The 24,900-nt window shown below is 35.9% G+C and overlaps 1 protein-coding gene across 1 annotated transcript in view; it reads right to left on the bottom strand.

Annotated features, from left to right (window-relative positions):
- Positions 1 to 319: 319 nt before the first annotated feature.
- The window catches only part of LOC120629731 (protein couch potato), a 268,703-nt gene continuing 244,122 nt past the window's right edge, over positions 320 to 24,900 (bottom strand). The window contains exons 3-10 of the mRNA XM_039898733.1: positions 14,990 to 15,067; positions 13,376 to 13,429; positions 12,807 to 12,869; positions 11,754 to 11,898; positions 10,129 to 10,256; positions 8,960 to 9,156; positions 7,814 to 8,024; positions 320 to 6,947 (exon numbers count right to left, since the gene is read on the bottom strand). Coding sequence (XP_039754667.1) covers positions 6,912 to 6,947; positions 7,814 to 8,024; positions 8,960 to 9,156; positions 10,129 to 10,256; positions 11,754 to 11,898; positions 12,807 to 12,869; positions 13,376 to 13,429; positions 14,990 to 15,067 — 912 coding nt within the window. The 3' untranslated portion in view covers positions 320 to 6,911. The remainder of the gene's footprint in view (positions 6,948 to 7,813; positions 8,025 to 8,959; positions 9,157 to 10,128; positions 10,257 to 11,753; positions 11,899 to 12,806; positions 12,870 to 13,375; positions 13,430 to 14,989; positions 15,068 to 24,900) is intronic.

The raw sequence follows: 24,900 nt of genomic DNA on the forward strand, positions 1-24,900 counted from the left end.
AAAGTTTACAGAATAAACATTTACCCAGGATATAATAAATATTGTTTCCGAGAATTTGTTAATTTGAATAATTTAGCATTAACATAATATTGAAATTAGGTTTTAGAAGTAGCTTTCTAATAGGATGTTTCTGATTGGCAAATAATTTGTTTAGCAAGATGTTTAATTCAAATTTTTCTGTGACATTATAAACACCCAAATCAGATTATCTTACAAAATTACTTTAGTTAGATAGGTGGGAGTAAGTCTGGGAATCAGAAATGTTAATTACTTTAGTAAGACATACATACTTGTTACAAATTATAAGGAAACAATCAAATTATTTTTGTCACATATTTTTATTCCCAATCTTTGGACCCTATAATGCTTTAACACTAATTATAACATAAATACAACACTGCCACAAATGAATAATTATTGAAATAAGATTTGATAGCAATCACGCCCACAAACTTAACGTCTTCATTGTAAAACCAATTCTTATATAAGTACAGTATTTTGTAATATATTACTCACAAAAACTCGTTTTACAATAAGACGCATAAAAGCAGTTAATCTACAAAGCAATTTCCAAAGCTCAACTGTCGATATAATTATATCTAATTTTAGATATCCTAAACTATAGACCTATTAATAATATACTTATATTTTCTCGAATATAACAAGAAGATTGACAAAACAGAACAAGAGCGCGATAGCTTGTTAGAAATGTCTTTGGGTGCAAATAGAATAGGGCAAAGTAGAAACTCGAAACTTTAATACAATCTTCGAAGAATTACTAAGTTTGTTCGGGTTTCTGTTTGGAGACTTGATTGATCGCAACAGCGAAGGGATATCGGATGAATGAAAACTTCGATTGAGGATGAGCTCAAATTTATTTGAATTAACAATGACGTCTCCAATGCCACAATAGTCCATGAAGTAAGAAAAGAAAATCAATGAACATCTATAAAAGTTGTAATAATGGTAATAATTAAGCTAAATTTATCACTATTTTTACAATGTCATTATGTTTTTTTTTTCTTAAACCACAATAACACTTTACCTTTGCTCTAAAAGCTTTAAATAATCCAAGTCACACAAATCTAACAATTAATTACTAACTATATACTTTGTATGGTTTAATTTGCTCGATATACAAATAAATTTCCAGCAACTCACTAGCTTTTGTCACCGAAAATTCAAAAACAAATTCTTTAATACTGAATACAAAGCGAACTGCTAAAAATATTTTGGTAGTTAAGCCATATTAGTCATTAGCCTATATTATTACAATAACATATAACAATTATAATATAAAATAAAACAGATCTATTGCAGTAAGATAAAACAAATTGCGCGACACTACTCGGGTACTATGCAAAATTTTACATTTCGAAAACTAAACACCACTATTAATTGTTCAACGTACGAAAACATCACTTACGAGTAGTATTTATTTGTTACTCCGAACGATTATTTTGTTTTATGCTATTCATATGTATCTCTTAGATTAGTATTTAATTATTTATTAAGGGGCACAGAATTGATATGTTTCCGGTACACGGCGTTTGTTTGATACCGCTTCACTTAACCTAACTTGCAAGGCGTTACTACACCGCTACCCTACCCTATCACATACGGGCCTATGTCACGCGGCCACAGCCGACACTCCGAAAACAATCTACTCGATTCGACGATACGATACGATACGAATTTAACGGAACGACCACCACCGTGCCAAATGCCTTCTATGTAAAGTAATACCCAAGCGAAAATATTTGAAGACGAAGAATGCGAAGCGCAACCCGACAAAGAAAACTCGACACCGATTTAGCGTGACATACAGCCGATTGCATTATACAAGTAGTTAGACGAGGATACTGAATAAAAGTCTCTATGAAACCGCTTTTTTAAATTCTAATTACACATTAATATTACACGTTGATATGTATCGAGTAGTCCCGCAAATGACGTAGCCGTGGATCCGCAGCCACTGGACGTCTCTTACTCGCTAGCTACGGTTGGACGGAATCGTGGCGACGCCGACGTCCCGCGCGATCTTGCTCACTCCACTGCCATTTTTACACCATGCAAATAAATACACAATATAACTAAATGGCAGATAGACAAAACCTAAACGAATGTTCAGTACCCTTAGTATGAATTTTGCACGTCGCATTCGTGGGATCGTTTTCGAATATCGAAATGCTGTGTACGTTAAACCGAATCTTATTCAACTCGCTTTGGAATCTCTAAACTTGCCAGCTCTACCCAGAGAGTGTAAGAGCTTTATCTTAACGTTGTTAAGTTCCATTTTACTTAGTCATTACAGTGCTTTGATGCTCGAAAACGTTTCTATAATTGCGAGCGTATAAATTTTATACCAAGAATACAGCAGTGGTAATTTAAGATAAAAAATTCTCATCTTACGTCCGAAATAAATACTCATTCTTAGTAGAAATCTTCAGATGGAAGAATTAATTTATTGGTGATATATTTTTTTTCCACTAAAATTTCGATGAGCATGGTCTACTTACTTTATTATTCATGATAAATATGAGGCGTTAATAGTCTGGATAAGTTTAGAATCAGCCATTTTGATGTCAACCTGTTATATCTCTTTTAGCTTTGTTTGTTTTCAAGTCGGTGATCGTGATTGAAGTTGAGTTATTACGACAACGATTCTAAAAACTGTTCAATAATTATTTTTGCATTACGTTACGTTACGTTTCGCACTCGAATACCCATGGCACTTTAGTTTTTTACCAGGGCCTCAGAATTTAATACTGAAAGACCAAATCATCTTGTTGAAAAATTGTATCAAATTAACTGATAACTTTATATGAAAGAAACTAAACATTTTTCACCTTTAATTACCACGATGCTTGGAAAAATAATGGAATATAAACTTTATAAATCTTTCGTTGTATTTTCCGCGGTCGGGGACGCCGGGCGCCGAAGGTTTGGGAGATCTCTACTACACTATTACACGATTACTTACATACGAATTATCATTATAATATATTATTATATTACCGAATTAAATAAGTAAACACTGACTTAGCTTAATTATTAAAAACCGACATTGAAACACGAATACGCGGGAAACCGAGATTTTTGATTGTTTATTTTAGGATTTCTGGGAAATTATAATAACAATTAATTATATCAATTGAACATATTTGTAACAAATAGTTCGTAATTATTATATTTAGTTATTAGCTAACAAATTTAACTAAAGCCGACTTCACGCACTGGCAATATATACTCATTTGTTAAATGTGTTGAAATATTAAAAATTTAATATTTGATTTATAAAAAGAAATATAATACCTAAGAAAGTATATAATATGATAGATAATACAAAACCTCTTGTATTTTTTTACGCCAGAGAACGTCAAATTAGAGAGCTTAGGTTCTCTGTACAAAAATATTGATATACGAGTAATAATAGTTTTCGCCAGTATGCGAGTCAACAAATAATGTTTGGTACGGTCTGAGGTTAGTATTAAAATTATGTATATCTTTCATCTTTGGTCTATACGCCATGACGCTCGGTATATTATCGTGAAAGTTACAGTTACTATAAATAACGTATAAAATTTTGCTAAGTCAAAAATTGACATATTTCTATTAAATATTGACTAAGAGAATTTCATAAGAATTTCACATGCGGATTTTCCGGCCTCTGAACGACAATTTCGTGAATAAATCCTTTGATAACTGTCGCGTCAAGATTTCAACCCGAATATCAGAAACCTTATAATAATAGCCTAAGCAGGGATTTTTTTTTTACTTTTTTTTGTATAATTTTTACATGTTTACATCAGCAGAATACTTTTCTAGATACCTATAATATAAACATTAAGAATTCATTTTTTGGTTTATTGCTATTTCGCATCGAAGTGTACTTAATGTCACCCCTTTCGAACGAATGGGTAACTAACATTACATTCCACGTGAGCGATTTATTGCGATGCAGCAAAACGCAATTTTATTCGAACAATACCTTTAGCACAAAATTGTAAACCTCGCTAGCGACGATAGTTTTTAATTAAAGAATAAAAATATCGTCAAAAATAGATCTTAGTTTGCAGCGTCCGGTAGGATATCTGGTACTAGATGGACTGACTTCAGCTTTGGAATGAAGATAAAAGTGAATTCTTACTGACTATATATTTCCATATTTGAAAACTATCGAGGCCTGCGAGTATGCAATCTCTTACTATCAACGTTTATTCGTAAAGGTGCTACGAACCATATCGTTTTCACGTAGAGCGTTTGCCTCTCGGCATAGCAGTCCGCTGCGTCGTAACAAATCGCTCGCTTAGTACGAAGCTTAAGTTATTCTGCATGCGATAGTCAACTAGCTAAAAATAAAAATATATTAAATCTTCCATTTGATTAAACCTAACACAGTTAATTTAACTTCATTACACTGTTTCGATATAATGTATGAATAACTTTTCAATTAACATTAATGTAACTATACTGATCATCTACAATAAATACCCTTATCTAATTATATAATATTCACCTAAAGATTACACAATTAAAGTAACTACTAAATTTTAAATTAGTACATTACCAAAAAGCTCGTCAAAGCATGCAAATAGAATATTGTTTCACTATTCAGCATGGCGCGTTCGCCATTTATTAATACTAATAATTAATATAATGATTACATATAGTTATTTTACTCTCATAAGGCCAAGGCTAAATTCTCGCAACAAGACTGAACCATACTCAACTCCGTCGCATCGTATACTAATAATAATTGATGGCGTAATATGTACACCATATACTCATACTCCTAATATACGCCGATCAACCCAACAGTATTTAGATAAAAGGATTTATATTTTTGATTAATATATTCGCAAGGCACAAGACATAAGACCGCTACACACATGCATCGGTAAAAAATGTTCCGGGTTCCCGAAGGCCTTGAAATATGATGCGCCCAATATTTCACCATAGCGAGTTTTCAATAACGAAAGAACGAAGCAACGAAAGTCATACAAACGATAAAATATTATTATGAATCATGGCACAACGACTGCTCCTGACAACGATAAACTTCACACCAAACTACGTGACATTTAAGGTAATTAGGTAAGAGCACTTTGTGACGTAAACGGAAGCTTTTGTAGCCTTAGTGGCAATTTCTTATAACCATTCTAAAAACTTTTGTTTGAGTAGTTGTAAATTTTTTCGACGTGCATTCGTTGTTACAATATCAGTTGCTTCGTACTTTCATTATTAGATTATTCGTTATCGGAATCCATGGGTGCTTAGATTATTCGACGTAATCGCCAAAAAACGATTTACCATTGAGTCTCATTTTAATTTTAGGCACTGCAATATCATTTCATAGTTTAATAATCAAATGGACAATAATTCGAAATATCTTGGCTTTGCCTCAGAGATCTAAGTATTTGACGTTCTTTAAAATTGTCATTTGTGTTGGACGAAGTCATGTTGGCTGTAACTTATTTGCAAGCAAAGCCGATTAAATACGCGAGAGAGAAAAAAAGTTTGCATCTTAACACAGTGTGAGCACAAACTATATTATTTTAAAAATAAAACCTCTCAATGCGTGTGGTAAATAACGGAGATTTAACCGTATCGGTGATTCTCTGAAGTATGATTTTTCCACTGTGTTGTGCTTTCTAAAACACAAAAATAATTTCTATAAATTGCTGCTACATGTGTAGAGTTATTTAATTCAACATATGAAGCTTCTTTGAAATTCTTCTCACGAGCCTGAAGGTTGTCTGGAAGGGATCGCGTTATACCCGTAAGACCGGCTATTTGCACCCACATCTAGATAAGTTTTCGTTTGTAATCTGTTCTTTTAAAAGTTTTTGTGGAGTGCTACATAGTGTGTTATTTTATACATACTTCTTTCGTTTGTCCGGCGGTCATTTTACCGGCATGTGCATCACGGAATTAAGGGTGTGATAAGATAGGAGAAATGGTAAGAATAGGGAATACGATGCGATGCAAGAGCGAGTGCGGTGCGATCAGTAATGTATTGCACTTCACGGAGCGACACCGAGGGCGGCTCGTTTCGCTTCAACTAGTTACAATTTTACATTAATTGCAATTTTAATTTATTCATTTACAGATAGAAAGGATCGTAAGACCAACGCTAGAGTGCCAGCGCTTTAACGAGTGATTGAACATTATAAAAATTACTAAAAAAGCATTAGGTAAATATAATTTGAGATAGTCATGAAAATTCATTTAAATATGCTAATATTATCGAGACTAAAACAAAAGTATTGTTATTATTACATACAACTTCATTTAAAATCATTCAACTTGAAATATTATCAACAAAACGTAATCTTTCTATGAAGGGCACCTTTGGTTTTTAGCTTATTCGAATGTGATATATCCTAGAGTGATTAATTTCTGATATTACACTATATCCATAACAAATCCTCTCTGATGCTACACATCGGTCGCGTAGAAACGAATGTACAAACTTCACCATACTATAAGTTAATTGTAAATAAATCTTATATTACATTCATTGAATTATAAAATAAACGCGATACACAATTAAATTTTTAAATAATATTTGCATCGAGAACGGTAAACAATATAACTGGAATGTTAATAATAATAATAAATTTTATGCTAAATTTGGTATCAACAAAATACACCACACCTCAGACGCTAGTCGTGAGGAAAACAATAATTGGGAGATGAGAGCGTTTGCTAATGTACATTTATGTGTAGGGGTCGTTGCTAGTGAACCTGGTGTTGTACTCTTGATCCGTCGCTAGTAATGCGAGCACACGTCGTAGCAAAGCGGGGCTCCCTCTCCCAGATGTGGTCCGCTTCCGATGCGTTGCCGAGGATCAAGATAGCGCGTCCCTCAGTTAGCTGGTTGTCAAGTGCCGAGTGCCACGAACGAACTAATGCTGTTCGACCTCTTCTCCGTTTTTGGCTCCCTGGTGATCAAATTCAAAATCAGTATCAACATAATAGAGAATTCATAAGCTTTAGAAAATTTACATTTACAAAAAATACTGAAATAATATTTCATCATCAGGCTTATTAGGTTAGGTCTAATGTGCAAGGGTGCAAGGTGATTTAAACACAGTACGATTGAAATTTGAAACCCATACAAATCAATACTAACCAGTGTGATCTTTAAATTCTTTGATAGTTTGAATATCAGTTATCAATGTAATGTATGGGATCCAAAATATTTTGAAGATACTACACGGTTTCTAACAAATGATGTATATTAAACTTTAATACAGCTGAGTTAGACTACGGCACCAACTCAAATTCCAAATATTATGTATCAATTTGAATACTCATTAAACTAAAGCGTCTGTTATGATTGTTCAGCAAATATGGGATCTATTATTTTATCGAGGAGAATTCAGTCTACATAAGTATCTACAGCTAAAGCTTCACGTTTAGTTTTATTGGACGGACTACATAAGTATAATTTTATCTGAAACTTATGCGATATCTTGTTTTTCATCTTTTGTTTTCAGGAATTAACCTGGCCAGTTTATTGTCCTATTCTCCAATATTCGGGCAGCAAATATTTATTTTTAAAATACACACATAAAATAAAAGTTTTGATATTTAAATTAAATATTTTAAACGAACTAAGTCGACTGGCATTTTTGAATGTATTTCAAAAATAAATATTTTGTTTCCTCAAATTTTAGGTAAAAATTGTTTGATATGGATGAAAATTATATATTTTATGGGTTGCCATTTTTTACACTGAATCTTTCGCGGTAGATAAAGTAGAAACCCGTGTTGTATCGTGGTAAAGAAGAGTGCGCGTGCATACTTCATGTGCGAGTATCCAGCCGTTGTGTGCCAACTTATGCCTCGCGTATTCGAGGTGGATGGCCCCCTCTGAGCTGAGGAGCAGTGCGCCCTGCAGACGGGCCATGGCGGTGGCTGCGTCGCTCGGAGTTAGGAAGTCCACGAACGCGACCGGGCCGGATCCGCCGCCGCTACCGCCCGTCAGAAGCCGCAGCCGCGAGAAACCCGGACAGCTGTTACCATCATACTCAGATATGTCCGCACTCGTACCTCTATTGAACGACGTCTGTTTATATTGTTCTAAGTTTTGGTGAATGCCGGCGGTATGAAATGTTTTGCTGTCTGACTTCAGTCGCCTGAGGTCAATTGTTGTTTCTGATTCTGCGCAAATACGAATTTATTCAGGTTTAAAGCTCTTGTGTCTAGATTATGAATATAAATTTAATAACGGGTCCTATGACTCCGTCAAAAAGCCAAAACGTAAAATAGGTTTTTTATCAACATTCCCATAATGAGGAAATTATAATATAATTATGTAGCTCAAAATTTGCCATTATATATACCATAAATAAACTTTTGGTGCAATGGACAGTTCATACATTTGTGATGTTTGTGCTGATAGCATACGACTAGTGTGTTTTAGTGTAGAATATAGATGTTCGACTGTCATGCTTGAAGTGGTACAAGTGCAGGCACATGTATCTCACACAAACTGATCAATAACTAAACTTTATCAGTTGGTGTGAAATTAATTAGAAACATAAATAATTATCAATAATGGACGACTTTGTGAGACTTGGTGTGACATGCACTGTGGAGAATACACATTTATTTTAACCTAGTAAATAACAAAGGAATTCATTGATACAAACGATACGATATTTTAAACATTATTATGATCATGCAAACATTTAACTGTGCGTTAAATATTCGGTTCGACTGGAAATGTACATTCTAAACTCTTTCATAAAATTCCCCAATCTCCTTTGTTTTGTAGAGTATTAAAACGTACTGTGGAAGATAAACAGTTGATGAAAAACCTTTGCTATTTAAATATACACATGAAATTTTAACTTTTAACCTTTCGAGTAGTTGAAGTATTTAAAAAATGAGTTTAATCTTGGTCGTGATTTTCCAGTCGAATCCGATAAAAATGTTTCGGACATACCTGCTGAATATCTCCTTGAGCTCATGCTCGGATACGAATTGGCCAAGGTTGGCGACGAATAGCGTAGAACATGGCGGCGCAGGATGCGAGGGGTGCGCAGGGTGCGCGGATGGCGCGGGCCCGTGGCCCGGCACCGCGGCACCCGGCGAACCCAACGCTGGCGCGGGGAGTACACAAGCGCCTAGCGTCAACGGGGTCTACAACACACAGAAACAAACCTACAGTCTACCCCCACTCACACAAAACGGTGGACACGAAAGAATATACCATAATCACAGAAGTGTTCACCTAAAACAACATTACACTGGCTGGGCTCTAGTGGGTATAATGTTCCGCCATTGAGTCCCACATACCCTTCCTCGGAAGGTTTGCGTAAATCTATACCAGCGAAATAAAAATCGTAAAACACCCCCGCAAGATATACACACTAAACTTTACCTACTATATAATAACAAAAGGAACTTCCACATTCATACACACGGGAAATTATAAATGCGAAAATGTCTGTTTGTTAGTTTGTTTGTTACCTATGTTCAGCTCAAACGTGGAAACGTTCTTGATGAAATATATTGTTAGTTGCGTACAACCTGGAGACGGACATTTATACTCTACTACTCTAGACTTATATCTCGAGAAAGCAAGAGTTCAGAGATAATTAAAAACGTAAAATAAACCTGGATGAAGACGTGGGTAGTAGCTGGTGGGTGTATAAAGCTAACGACAATAAAATATTAATATAATTTAGACATCGGTTTTCTTATCGACGTCATTCGACGACCTTGAATCTAAAATACCGATCTCAGGATGAGCGGTATTGTGAAAGTATAATTTTCAATCAGAAATTGCTACATTGAGGCATGTTAACGAGCGTGCGTGATATCTTTAAAAATCTTATTTATCTACTACCCATCAAACAAAATCTCAAGAAAGTGGAAATTGTTTGAGCCCCTCCATTATATTCCATTTATTGTCATAATATCACGTCAGAGCTATCCATAGAATCCAGACTCCATAATAGAAATCCAACCTCTGTTGAACCCTCGCGCTGGGAGGTCTACACGCAGCAGTAGAATATTAATAGGCTGATGGATGATGATGTTGATATTCGTAATCAATAAACTTACGTGGTGTGGCCTGTCGGCGGCAGCTAGTCAGAGGTAAGAACGCACGGGCGCCATCTGTGGGTGGATGGCGGGGTGGACGAGCCCGTGCGACAGGGTTGGCAGTTCTCCTCCGTATGCCAGCGGGTGATGCCACAGCTCTGCCCCTCCACCGGGGAAGAACGGACTGGCTAAGTCTGCACAGTCATAAGTTATGATAAAAGAAAGTCATACGAATTCTGCTGTACCATAAATAGACAAATATCACATTATTAAAATATCGATTACGTATAGTAGAAGTTTATTTACAGTGTGCAAAACATGTTTTCACGCTTGGAGAACTGAATTAGTTGTAGTTTATTCACCAGACTAACCGCCAGTTTCTGAATCGCTGGTCATTAAATTAAGTGGACACAATATCCTATTAATCGTTATTCATTCTCGCTATTCCTATATAGTTTAGGTATCACTAGATCACAACAAAATATTCTGATAACAGGTTGACGGATTAAATTAAAAATAAAGTGATCATTTGGACTGTCCTACCATATAATGATAATTGACGTTTCTGCACAACGTTAAAAATGTATCGCTTGTTCATATCGCAGTAATAAATGACAGTTACTTTGATTAGCCTTTCAGAAACTGGGGTTAAGAGTTGTGAAGCTAATGATGCAAAATGTCATGAAAACATGTGACTAGGAGTACAGTAATATTATAGTGGTAGATAACCCGATAGATCGACTGGTAGGTAATAGCTTCGCGGAGCTAGGCTTTGCGTGGTACGTGTAAGCGATTACAGATAGGTACTTTGCCCAAATTTGCGTTTGCTCGACACGCCATTATTCCTACATAGGGTAAATTATAAAGCATTCAGTATATATGTAGATATATAAATTTTATTTAGAAGTATTTTGGCCAGGGTAGTGATGGAATTACTGAGAAATAATGAACCACGATCACTTTTTGGTAAACATGATAATGTTTAACTAACATTTAATAAAAGTTACAGCATTTTTTTTATTCCGTTACAGGTAAGCCCTTCAGTGCGAACTCACCTAAGATATTAGCGGACTTACCAGTTAGGGGTATGGCAATCGAATTAAACTGGGAACCATAATCGGTTTTACGTGGCATTGTATCTAAACCGTTTCTATAAACTAACATGAAATAAAAGCGTTTGAAATTTGAACTGAAGAAGGGATAACATTAATTCGTATTTGCTCTATAAACTTAGTTCAGTTAAAGCTAAAATTAAATTTTATTCTATAATTTCATTTGTTTGCGGGTTTACTTTCCTCATTAGAAAAGTAGAGTTTGGGGAAGAGAGGCAGTAAAAATTGACTAACTAAGCAAAAAGCCCACCTGATGGTATGCGGAATATCATTGTCTGACAGAGCAACATTTTACAAGGAAAAAATCCTATAAAGTGTTGCCCTTTGTAAACAAATCTGAGGCGTAGTTGCAAAGCCTCATGTGCCAGATATTTCGCCAGCAACGACGCCTTAGAGACCGGAACACAGCAAAGCTGATTGGCGGCAGAAGTAAGCGTGGCGTGGCTTTTCCGGGCGAGCTTTGTCCCAAAAAGCTCCTACATTAGGTAGGTATTGTAAGTGGAATGTTATTTCTCAAGAGGCAAAATCTGGAGAACGATCGAGCAAGCGCCGGGTGGTGTGTGCGTCGGCGGTACTTACGTCCAGTGAGTGGGTGCATCAATGCAGGGTGTGCAGCTGGCGCGGCTGTGGCAACTGCCGGCTTCGGCTTGCTGACCTTCGTGTTGCTTTTAGCGAACTCCAGCCGAATCGTTTGCGGCATGTCGGGGTCGAACCGGACGCCCTGCTGTGAACAGCCGCGAGCGGTGCGGCGCTCCGATATAATGACGATGGAGGATCGGTTATCACCCCCCCATGGACTGGGCCCATTGTCGATACAGGGATATTTATTCGTTACAGAATGGTCAGGGTCACTACATAAGATTCTACAATTTAACCGTAATAAACCTTTATCTAAATTCATAGTTTCTCCCGAACGATCAAGTTTTGAGTTTTTCGAACTGATATGAATTGAGTATGTATGATTGAATTTTTCAGCTGCCCGCGCCTGCTGAAATGCTGGAACACTGTGCTTGGGGTGTGACATCAAATCTGTCAAACAGTGACATGCAGTTGCATATATACACGCCTAACCTAATCGATTTAACTCCAATATCCGGGATTGAGAGCTTAGTCGCTCAGACTTGATGACTCGGTGTGGTCTATTCGATATGTGCATGGGTTTAGCATAACTTACGATGCGGTTACTCGAGTCAGGAAAATGTTATTCCTAATCTACAATGAGAATATTAACTATAGTGCTTATTGGCTGTGTTTGAGGCATGTGATGAGAAGAGACTTAGTAACACCGTGCGCTTTACTTCTCTTTAGTATTTACAAACAGCGTATTTACTTCAGTGTTAAACTATCTCGGTATTGCACATAATATAATGTGATATTTTAGTTACATTTTTTAAGTGTTGACTAAGCAGTCCATTGAGTTTTTAGGCATAATATTTAGTGTTCGTGATATCGTTTAGTATAATAATAAACCTTGGAAAATGAATACGTTAGTGACTATCCAGTTTTCATTTCTAGTTGAATGTTAGTAATATCAAATTAGTCCTTATTACATAAACTTAAAGATATATATATCAATAATGATTTATAATTAGAATATATCATGATTATGAATAGGCATGTGACGGTACCAACCTGAAGGTCTTGTTTAGCCGCCTCGGCTCCAGCCCGAGTGTGAAATGTGACAAAGCCGACTGGCTGCAAATTCAAATGAGTCCATTACTAAAATTTCACGCCTTTGCACACTAATATAATATATTTAATTCCATCCTACATTGGCATTTACTTAATAAAATCTATGCTATGTTTCTTTCAGTTGAATAAAAGCTATTAAATTTTCTTACTATGAGTATAAACGTTATTTTTTTTTGTTTTTACGGTGGCCCAGTAAGTTCAAGGCGTTCAAGGTATCTAGGGTTTTATCGTACAAACTGAGTTAATACTCAGTTTTTGGTGAATCAAAAAAAATTCAAAATTTTTGCGATCGTCGCAGTACGGTGGTGATTATATTTCATTCATTGTAACAAAAACAAAATATACAGAATTAGATTAGAAACTTTAATAAATTCTTTAATTTTATATCTTTGAATATATAATTTTGATTAATACGTGAGTCTAAAGCAGACACACTATAACTATTGGCTGCTAATGTAAGAATATAAAATATAAGCAATTAATAAGAAGAATAATTATTGTACACTTACAGATGCAGTCTTTCCATTTTTGCTTGTAACCTTTAACAGCGAACCCTCATAACCCTAAAAAAGAAATACAATCTATTTATTATAGTTTGATAAAACGTAAAAGATGATTACATGAAATTCACATACCAAATGTCTATAGTCGCAAGTCATGATACGGTAAATCAGTTTCGATGGAATTAAATCGCTTATCATTGCCGTTGAATGGTTTGGTATCGTACCAGACACCGATTCACATAGGCACGCGATCCAAAACCCCAGTTTAACTTTAGGCGTTTTGATGGTACCAGGCGTGCCAGCCAAGAATCGAATAATCCCCCTTATCGGAACACAGAATCGATTCAATACGAATATTACGTCCCCGGGCATGACATTCGATATTTACGACGCAGTAATCCATATACATATAGGTATCTGGAATCGCGTGACGGGAAGGTGACGTATTGTGTTGTAAAGAAAATACAGGGGAACAGTTTGACATATACAACGTATTGTGTGGGGGCATTCATGTGGAATGAAATAAGATAGTACGAAAATACGAATTTTAGTGGTATAACAATTTTAAATTGTATGAATTGAAAAAGTCAGGCAATAAATAGGCATTTTAATAGAAAATGTCGCAACGTTGTATCAAAAATTTAGGATTTGCAAATCTATAACGTCACAGAAGAGCAGTTTAAAGTTAAAAAGTACTTATAAATATAAAATTCTGGGGGTTATTCATTTCAAGATTAGAGTCATGTAACTAGTGGGTTACATGAAGTTAATTAACTATTGTAGTAAAATAAATATTTTACTTTATATTACTAACATATAAAACAGGCAAAATGGTAAGAGAACGTGCCCAGCTGTACAGGGATAGAGAATTTACGCCACTAGAAGTACGGGGCAATGTCCTTACGGAATGGGATAAAGAGTGGTCTGGAGCGGGAAAAGGTGCCTGGACGAGGGAGTTAATTGGGGACCTTAAGAAGTGGCATAACAGGAAGCACGGAGAGGTGGACCGATGGATCACTCAGGCGCTCAGTGGCCACGGGGTGTTCAACACCTACCTTTTCGCAATTGGGAAAGCTCCAAGAGAGGAATGCTACTTTTGTGGAGAGGAAGACACCCCAAGACATGCTATTTTTGAATGTCCTGCTTGCACAGACTTGAGATCCGTAGCATAGGGAGCGAGTAGTAATGTAGACTCCCAGAGTCTGATAGCGCGCATGCTCTCCAGTGAAGAGGAATGGCAAAAATATGCACAAATGCTAAGAAACATTATGGTGAGGAGAGAGGAACGAGAAAGAGATGAGAAGGAAAAGAGAGAAAACACTTAAAGAAGGTCGGCATGAAGTAATGCCCAGCGGTTCCGTGCAGACCTGGCAGATAGGGGGGGTTGTTTTAGTCCGTGCAAGTCGGGCATGCCCTGCCATAAGGCAGAAGTCCGAAGGGATTTTTTCCTCCTCGTTTAAAAAAAAAAAAAAATATAAAACAGGCAAAATTCTGACTGGCGTATCAAAGTATAGCTTTACGTCTACTACACGTTGTTTTGATAGGACTTGGCAATATCACAAAGACGATTTGTCGTGATTGCGGAGTTTAAAATTCTATGAAAAAAACATCTACACTTACTTCGTATGCTCGAAATAGTAGATAGAGTTCGCGTGGTTTTGCATCCATGGGCAGTCCGCTCACGAATAATGTCCGCACCTGCAAACAAATACGACGATTTAGCCATTTTTTCATAAAACAAGTAACATTTAATTAATCAACATTGCATTTTCCAGAACTGCTATATTGCTAACGCAATACTGTTTAATTCAAACAGAACCATAATAAACCATACCGGCAGCGCTAATGTCACGTAACATATAATTGCCACAGGAAAAAAAAAATCTATTCAAATACAATACCAACAGCTTATTTAATTGTATCTCACACATAGGTAGTTTTTGAAGTTATGAAAGAATCAATCCATCAAATAATGAAATAAATATAATAATAGTGCAAAACTATCCCTTCCCTAGTCGGTTAAAAAGTACTTTACACATAAATATATAAAATTGAAAAATCCAGTGTTATGTTAAGCACTAAGCACGTTTCTTGAGAACTGCTGGAGGTTTCGTTTTTTTTATATTAGTAAGAATTTATAAAAAAAACCTTTATGTAAAAACTTATTTCAATGTAATTTCTGTATGAACTCGAGACCATAGAGTATTTAGACGACAACTTTTGTCCGGTCAGCTAACTATATTATAATGGTTAAAATACGCGTACCTATTCATGCAAGACGTTCGTCTTTGTTATACAAGAAAAAGGAAACATTAAAATATTCCTTCAATGAAAATATTCCCTTTGAAATTAGCTACAAGTTATTGTCCTTTCCATTTGCAAACAATGGCGAAACATTTATCACGGACCGACACAAAGCGGGCATAGATTCTTTCAGCGGCATTCTTTGTCGATTCCTTTGGTTTTGTAAAAAGTTTGAGCGTATTAATTCGACGGGTCCATTTAATGATATAAAACAGGGCTCGTAATAGCGTTGCGATTTGGCGCGTGCGGCTAATGGAGATTAATTGCAGGCAACGCGGCTACTGCCGCCATCTTGTTGTGCATTTTATTTATGCGTCTGAGTTTCACTTTTACGGGGTACTCTCGTCTCTCAAGGGCAAGAAAAGCAGTGCAGTTAGTTTTTCATTAATATATTAATGGAAGGGATTATTTTTCACCGGCAATTTTATTTCTTAGTTGGTGATGGAACATTCAGCCGCAAGTAGATATCAATTCAATAAATCTTTACTATTCCAGCTCTGTACTATATCCAAACATTCATTCTAGTTGATGATATGAAAACTATTTTTAGCATATTATAGTCCCACTACGAAGCAAAGTTAGGCTTCCTCAATCATTGGAGATGGGGCTTTAGAATGTAGACCCACCACGCCTCTCCAATGCGGGTTCGCGGGTTTCAAACCTGGCAATAAAAGTATGTAGATATCTCTTCATAGAATTCGATAGGAGTATTGCACATAAATGCAATCTATTAATTTTATGAGTTAGAAAGGAAAGATGGATGACCTTGGGTTGTCTGGAAGCGATCTCTTTGTAGCGATAAGGACGCCAAATTGTATTTTCGTGAACTTATTTTTTACAATTTATTCTTTTAAGTAATGAACACAAATATTTTATGTGTGTTCATTGATTTAAAGATAGAAGACGTTTATTTTTATTATATCTTTTTATATAGTTTACAAAATAACGGTGCTGACTAAATATAGATCGTAGGGACACAAACTGTACTGGTTGTATCTATCAAGTGTCAATCTATCCATTCTCAGTGCCAACCAATAGTTACAAAACTGGGAGTATTCGACCCTCATGCCTCGCTAAGCAAAGCAAAGCATCCTAAGCCCTCGTTAGTCCAGTAAAGCCTTCCAATAATCATTGTAGTAAGGCTCTTTAAACCCTTCCATTTTCGGAAGTGGGACATGAATCAGCTGAAGATGGTGAGTAAATAACATCAAGTTCCTGACTAGTTTGACGATTATTTATGGTTGTTCCAAGCTCTTAATATTCACGAGTTTAGATCGCTTTCTGCTACGTTGACCGAACAAGCTCATAAATAAGAACTTGACGGTTGGCATTTGCCGAGCACCGAGCACTTTGGTCTGGTTCGGGCTGGGCTTTCAGCCGAGGCCGGTTAGCATTATATGGACCAAGACGTGCCATCAAGCGATTTAGCATTTAAATACGACGTAGCGTACAAAAGGAATTAATAATATAATGCTATAGCCCGCTAACATCATATAAACTGAAAATTACTTAGCTCCAGGTGAGATTTCAGGTAAAAGCTAACTTGTATTTGAATAAAAATGAAAAATAATCAAGCACAAATCTACGTGCAATGTTGTTATTTTTAAATTAGCTTAGCATGGGGCGCAAGTATCTACATAACCGAAAGAAAGTTCCCAAAGGGTACTGATCAATGTTTCAAACTCTAAAAAACCTTGACTCTCGTATGAAACCATCAGAGTAAAAACTTAGTAACCCCCATTTGTTGATAATTGAATTTAACTTTAACAAAGAACTCAACTTAAAGGTCAAGAGGACGTAACCAACATTTCTTCCACGATTTACAAAAGTTGCTGATATTTCAGTTCTTGCTTTAGTAGTTATGGATATTTAAAGTCAAAAGTGGTGTAGTGGTGTAAAATAACCTTCATAATATTGTCTGAGTAGACTTTTGGTTCGTTTCGATGCCTACCTAACGACAAGGAAAAATTTAATTCAAAATTTTATGACACCTTATGGCTCCTGCGGCCAGGGCATCGGAGCCCCTCATATATATTTTATCGCTTCCGTCCCCGGTCAGAAGCAGAATGTCGGACCTTTATGTCGGCTATTTTCCGGTCGAGCGCACGGGAATTCCCTGTATGGACGATACGTGATATTTTTACTTTGGCAATCTAATATTATACTCGAGGAGCACTTTTGTGTGAAGATAATTTAATATCTGCTTTTAGAAAAGGGCAAAGCTAACGTTCGTAACGAAAATTGTGGTACACTTTTAAATTGTTTGATTCAAATCCGTTTTTCGATGTTGACAAGGGTTGTGTCTCGACTACGAATCTGACGTGAAAGTATCCGTAGAGCAAGTAAACAAAGGACACAAAGTCATTAGTGAAACTATAATTTCAAAATCTTGGGTATGAATAATACCAATAACAATACCCATGGGTACCCCAATGTTTTGAACTTCTTATTAGGGCCTTCCCAGGTTGCGCTTGACGGAACCCCTTAAAGCTTGAAATTATGAGGGAACCAGTTTTATTACTCCCATCACTTCACCAAAATAGAAAGTTGGGTATAATTGGCATATCTGGATCACAATGGTGATCCGGATACATGAATTACAACATTTGAATACTGAAAATGCGTATAATCGAATTCTTGAATACTGAATAACTAGTTTACCTTTTAAAATACTGATTAGTAAGTTCACTCTAATTTACATTCAGTCATTCAGTGAATTTGAATATACATAATATTTAATATACATAATATTTAGTTTTATTTGGTTTTACACGGGGTCGCTCAACAACCGATGCTGGTGTTGAGTTAGTAAAAAATATATTTGAAGCCTGGGAGAAGTCACGGGACGCACTTGGCGTCTTCTGTGACTTGTCTAAGGCTTTCGATTGTGAACAACATGAAACATTAATCAGGAAACTACACCACTATGGAATTCGGGGCATAGCTCTAGATTTAATGATTTCCTATCTTAATGATAGAATTCAAAAAGTTTACGTGAACGGAAAGCGGTCTAACGGGTCATTTGTGCAAATTGGTGTCCCCCAGGGATCTATATTAGGACCCTTCCTATTCCTCATTTACATGAATGACCTTCCTTACCTAGCTGAGGACAATCACGGGATAGTATTGTTTGCTGATGATACATCATTGATGTTTAAAATTAAACGTCGTGAAAAAAATCTTGACGATGTAAACATATGTCTCGCTAAAGTAGTACAATGGTTTGAGGCTAATAACTTAGTTCTTAACGGAAAAAAAACGAAGAGTATTAAATTCACACTACCGAATGTTAAACAAGTAAAAACCATTGTACAACTTAATAATGAGGAGTTGGATTTGGTGGATACGACAATCTTTTTAGGAATAACTTTAGATGCTAAGCTTCAATTATTCCACATATAAATAATTTAGCGAACAGACTTAGTTCTGCAGTTTACGCGGTAAAAAAAATTCGTCATATGACAAACATAGAAACTGCTAGGCTTGTTTATTTTAGTTATTTTCACAGCATTATGTCCTATGGCATTTTATTATGGGGTAATGCTGCTGATATAGATTCTATTTTCGTCCTGCAGAAAAGGGCTGTTCGTGCGATATATAAAATGGGCCCAAGAGAGTCATTAAGGGATAAATTTAAAGAAGTTAAAATAATGACGGTGCATAGTCAGTATATGAAAATTTAATTTATGTCCATAAAAATATATCAAAATTTAAAAAGAAAATGCACTGTAACAATATTAATATTAGAAGCAAAAATAAACTCGTTGTGCAGTTTACTAGGCTACACAAAATTGCAAATTCATTCAAGGGCAATTGTATATTATTTTATAACAAATTACCAAATGAAATCTTTGAGTTGTCTCTCAATAAGTTCAAAGTTTATATAAAACGTAAGCTTACAGAAAAATCCCATTATAACATTAAGGATTATTTAAACGATAAAAAAGCTTGGATGTGAATTGCTCTAGCTTCGAATCGCCATTGTGATCCACATCCAACTATTTTAATCTACTTGTATGCACGTCTCAACATAGGTGTATTGCCCGACAAGTCATTATTTCACGCAGCTGTCGCAATTATAACATTAGTTTAGGGCAATAGGTATACACTATATGCGAAGAGTAGGTATATGCGTGCAAAGCAACAGGTATAATTAGTCACCTTCGTCATCATAATCAACTCATAGCATAACTTTCAAAAGTTAGATGTGCTTGCCGGGGATAGAACTTGCTCCCCCCGAAACGTAGGCCGAAGTCTTAACCAAAGCGACTAGGCTATCCGAGCTGAAGACGTAGTCATATGTTATGTATAAAGAGAAATAAACATTTTATACGTCAGATATATAAAAAAATATTCTTATTCAATATCACAGGTAGAAAACTGTTCAGGTAAGGTGCTAAAAACATAGAAAACAATGTCAAATGCTCGCTGAGTCCATATATTTCATCCGGGCAGGCCGTCCGACGGCGTGACCGGTCACTCTGAAACGCCCCTACACGTCGCCCATTATACGGTCCGTTGCGCTCGAATCCCTCCCTGCGCTGCTATTGAGTTATGTCTCATATTCATGTTCCTAATACCGGCGCTACAGTTGTGAGCAAAGAATTGAACGCAAAAATATCTCACAACAACTGTCCAACTACGGACACGAGGGAAAGGAATCAACCTAGAACGGGTTGATTCCCTGGTTAAGCCAAGAATTAGTTAAGTATTGAATTTTTCTGATAGTTTTTCCTTTAAATAGTTCATCGCAAATATCTGCATCTCCTACTATGATGTCGTCGTTGCGCTTGAATCTCTGCGCTGCTATTGAGTTAGTTTTTTTATTGAATTATTCTTTGTTCCTAATACCGGCTCTACATATGCAGCAACAAGATACAACAATTGTATTGTTTACTTATTAAATGTTGATGTTAGAAAAGAAAAATTGTTGAGTTTCATGTCGGCTTCTTTTCAATAGAATCTTTCGCAATGCTGGTAGAGCCTCTAAAAATAGACACGTTTCAAAAGCGCTTATAAAGTGAGTCCTCTTCGTTTGTAATAATAAGCGGTCGAAGCATAACACGTTGTCGGTCCCGTCTATTATTATTTACATGTGATATAATCGTTAAAGTCTGCATTCAGAGCAGCGTGCAGGCTCTATACTCTGATATCTCTCCTATGAGGAATAACGCCTGCACCCAGAATGTATCTATGTGAGGCCCTATCTTAAGAATTAAAACGAGAAAACTTTAATAAAGTGCCAAATCAAGCAATAATAAGATTTTTTTTGTAAACAAAGTTTTTCAGAACATAATATATAAAATAATTTCATCTTAGTAGCTTGGTACATATAATAGTAGATATACCTAAACTTTTCATCAGTTTGAGTTAAGATACAGATAGCGAAGGCGTTTGCGCATGTATAACCACTTAAAAATGTCATCTGAAACTAATATTGTGCTTTTAAAATTTTATGAAACTCAGATCACACCCCTTTATCACTCAATTAAGACGTATAAAAACATTCAATGGCGCTACAAACTTGTGAAGATATAATATTTGTTCTTAACTCTTACAACATCACTTAGCACACACTTCATGCAGTTAAAAGGTACTAAAGCAACGTATAAATATTTCTGTTTGCGAAAATGTTAGCACGATTAAATGTATTTACATTAAAAGCTTATCTCAATTTCATGCCCTTGCGACTTCAAAAGCGAAACGAATATTTGATCTGTCTACGGGGGCAGATAATGTCAACGCTTGACATTATTGCTATGAAGAGCTCCATATAACATAAAAGTAACAATTACATATTATAAAACGTACCTTTTTATTACTTTACAGGTAAGCCCTTAACTGTTATCACATCTGGTAGATGATAAATGATGATGCAATCTAAGATGGTAGCGGACTAACCTGTTAGGGGTATGGCAGTTAAGCTAAACTTATACTCCCAGTATCTGCGAGGCGGTGATAGCCTAGTGTGTAAACCTTCGGCTTTCCTTTTGTGGAGACCGAGTTCAAGCCCCGGTGACTTATCGGAGTTATGTGGGTTAATTTAAGCAATACAAATATTACTTGCTGTAACGGTAAAGGAAAACATCGTGAGGATTCCTGCATGTCTGAGTTCTCCATAATGTTCTCAACGGCGTGTGAAGTCTACCAATCCGCACTTGGCCAGCGTAATAGACCTAAACCCTTCTCATTCTGAGAAGCGACCCGTTCCCTGTAGTGGGCAGGTAATGGGTTGCTGATGATGATTTGCGCGGCATCGTGCTGGAACGTAAAATCGCTTCGCATCACGCCTTCCTCGTGAGATTCTTCGGCCGTAGCTCATTAATACCCCATGTTAATGAGCTACGGCCGAAGAATCTTACTAGACCAGACTGAGTTTAAATCCCAGCACGGTGAAACAAAAAGAAATCATTATGTTTCCCCGAACAGGAAACCGATATTGTTGTCGGCTATCAATGAGGCCAAAGCGTAATTGTGTTCAACAAATTGTGTAGTCTTTTATTCTCGGCGATATTTTACAGACAGACAAATATAACACACTGAACAAGTCGTCCTCCAATGCTACAGTATTCCGTCCCAGTGGAATAGAAACCGACAATTTGCTCTAGGTTTATAAATTATTTTACTTGCACACAGTAGGTACGCGACGTCGGTCGAGACGACGGAATTTTGAATTCTTCTTGTACATATAATATGTGGAACCTAACAAAGAGCCGGCCAGAGGAAACATCTAATAAAATTGTGCAAGTTGGAATGGCCTGAATTTTATTACAAGCCGCAATACCGGAGGCATATTAATTATTTAAAATTCAGAGAAAAGTATAACCAGTTTTAGGTTGTAATTCAAACTTCTAATGATATTTATTCAATTTATACTATCACACTGACATTGGGAAAACGATTTAAAAGGCTTGTTTATTTGGTTCGTTCACGCAACAACGGAGCAACGAACTGACGTAAATTTTGCATCGACATAGTTACAGACTTAAAAGTTACACTTGTAATAAAAAGCTTTTGAAAAACCATATATAATATCTAAGGACTAATACTTCTATCCTATGGTGGGCTAGACCAACGAAAAGAGACATAGAATGTAAACAAACTTTAACGTTACTGCGTGTGAGCGAATGGTATTTACATACTAAACGTCATTTTAAATCCCGGGTAACCTTCAATGTTTGTGACTAGCTAGCCTTACTTTACTTGAGTAGTCCTGGTTACAAAAGTTCGCACAGGTGTATTAAAGTTTTCGAGTATGTGTGTGTGTGCATGTTTGTGGGCACGGTGATTCGTTGGTATACAGATTAAGTACGTATCCTTTCAGACACAGATCCTTATCGGGCAATACACAAATCTCTTAATTAAACCAAATTGTCACTTCTAAAAGTTAGTGGCATTCCCTTCCGTTGAGCACATTGTGAAAAGGGTCGCATCCATTTAAGACCTGTCCATTTATTTTAGTATACAGATTTGTTTACGTCCAAATTAGCACCTATTTCACTTGAAAGATGGAAACTGAAAGAAAATCCTTTTAAAAATTAGCGCAGAAAAGATTTGATTTACTTAAAACTTACTAGATTTTAGTTTTAAGGTTTAGGTTGAGAGGAGGTAATGTTTTGTAAGAAAATCGGTTTCATTTAAAAGGTTAGGCCGTATATTAGCCGTACATTTGTCGAACAGTGCCAAATGACAGTGCTAAACTGAGTCATTCGACCTGCGTCCAGTGCGTTTAAGTTTGTGATTAGGCGTACGCAGGACGCAACTTGAACACCGCTACAGACGCACGGTGGACGCCGAGTCGTGGCATTCGCTAATTCAAATTTCGTCGGGGTTTGTATATGTTCCACGATTTGAAATGTTAGCAAACGTTGCCAGAACGATTTCTTAATCATCATAATATAATAAAGAAATTAGACTATACAGTTGAAAGTTTTTTGAACTCACTGTTAGCGAAGACTTGTTGTCTTGGACAATCGCATTATTTAGTGGAAATTGTTTTTTAGTTGTATTTTTTCCCAACTTATGATCCGTGTATGCTCATAAAAATATAAACATTATGAGCGCAATAAAGAACTATGTTAAATCAACATTTAAAGTAAATTTGGTAATAACTAAAATTAATCTTGCAACAAGTGAGGAAAATTTCTGATAATTTAAAATGCCACCAGCTTCTAGTACCAATAGCACGGGCGATTCACGAAGCGATTCACGAAGAGCCAGAACATTGTTAAACCCGTGACACTGAGCATTCGTTCATGAATGAGCAGTCAAAGTGAGCCTAACAAACGTCTCAGTGCATAACCATCGCGGATGAACTCGTTCAAACGATTCGATTTAGTGTACTGGACATAACAATGATCTGTGTAAGCCTCGGACCACATCCCATCGGTTCGGTCGGGTCTGGATTTTACTACAAATGTTGTTTCACTATTATTTTTTCTTCGCCATTTCTCTTGAATGATCTTAAAATTAACCCTTCCAAATTTAGTTTTCTTTTGTACTACCTTCAGTAATAATAGGTATACATAATTGTAAATAAAGACTTTTTTATTAAACCCTCTTCTAAAGCTTGTACAAAGTGAATCTTATTTTTTTACGTATTTGGATGTTAGGTGATCGTTTATTCTCCTATTTTTCGTCGTCTTTAAAATACTTGTACAAATATTTGCTTGTAAATACTAAAAGTTGCAATACAATATTTTTTAAACCGCTTTTTAATAAAATTAGATTTGAGAATGCCTCTATGTTTTCTATCTTTTATTATTTTGAGACTGTTTATTTTAAGCTAAGGTGCTTTAAATATTCTTACTAAGAAAATATAAGGCATACTTTATACTATAGTTAATAACAAATACGTATTATATGTTGTAATGTGATTCGGTATGACGTATTATTATCGCTTGCCTTAAAATTAATCAAAGCTTCCATGGGAGATTTGTAATGAGAAGGGTCGTGTGATTTACCGATGTCACTTTATTATGAGAGCAAATTTAGCCGCTACATTCATTATACATAATATAAATGTCTCAATTATTCAGCACGATAAGCATACCCAAAACGATCCTCTTTGATTTATACCGGGAAATGATTTTAACGGTTTATTTATTATATCGAATATCAAAATATAAACAGTGTTGAGAGTAATAAAACTGCTGATTATTTATTTTCAATGCCTAAAATTGATTAAAATTTAGATAAGTTGCCGAGAATATGAAATATGAATTAAT

Source organism: Pararge aegeria, chromosome 15, assembly GCF_905163445.1.
Source record: "Pararge aegeria chromosome 15, ilParAegt1.1, whole genome shotgun sequence".
Taxonomy (NCBI): Eukaryota; Metazoa; Arthropoda; class Insecta; order Lepidoptera; family Nymphalidae; genus Pararge; species Pararge aegeria.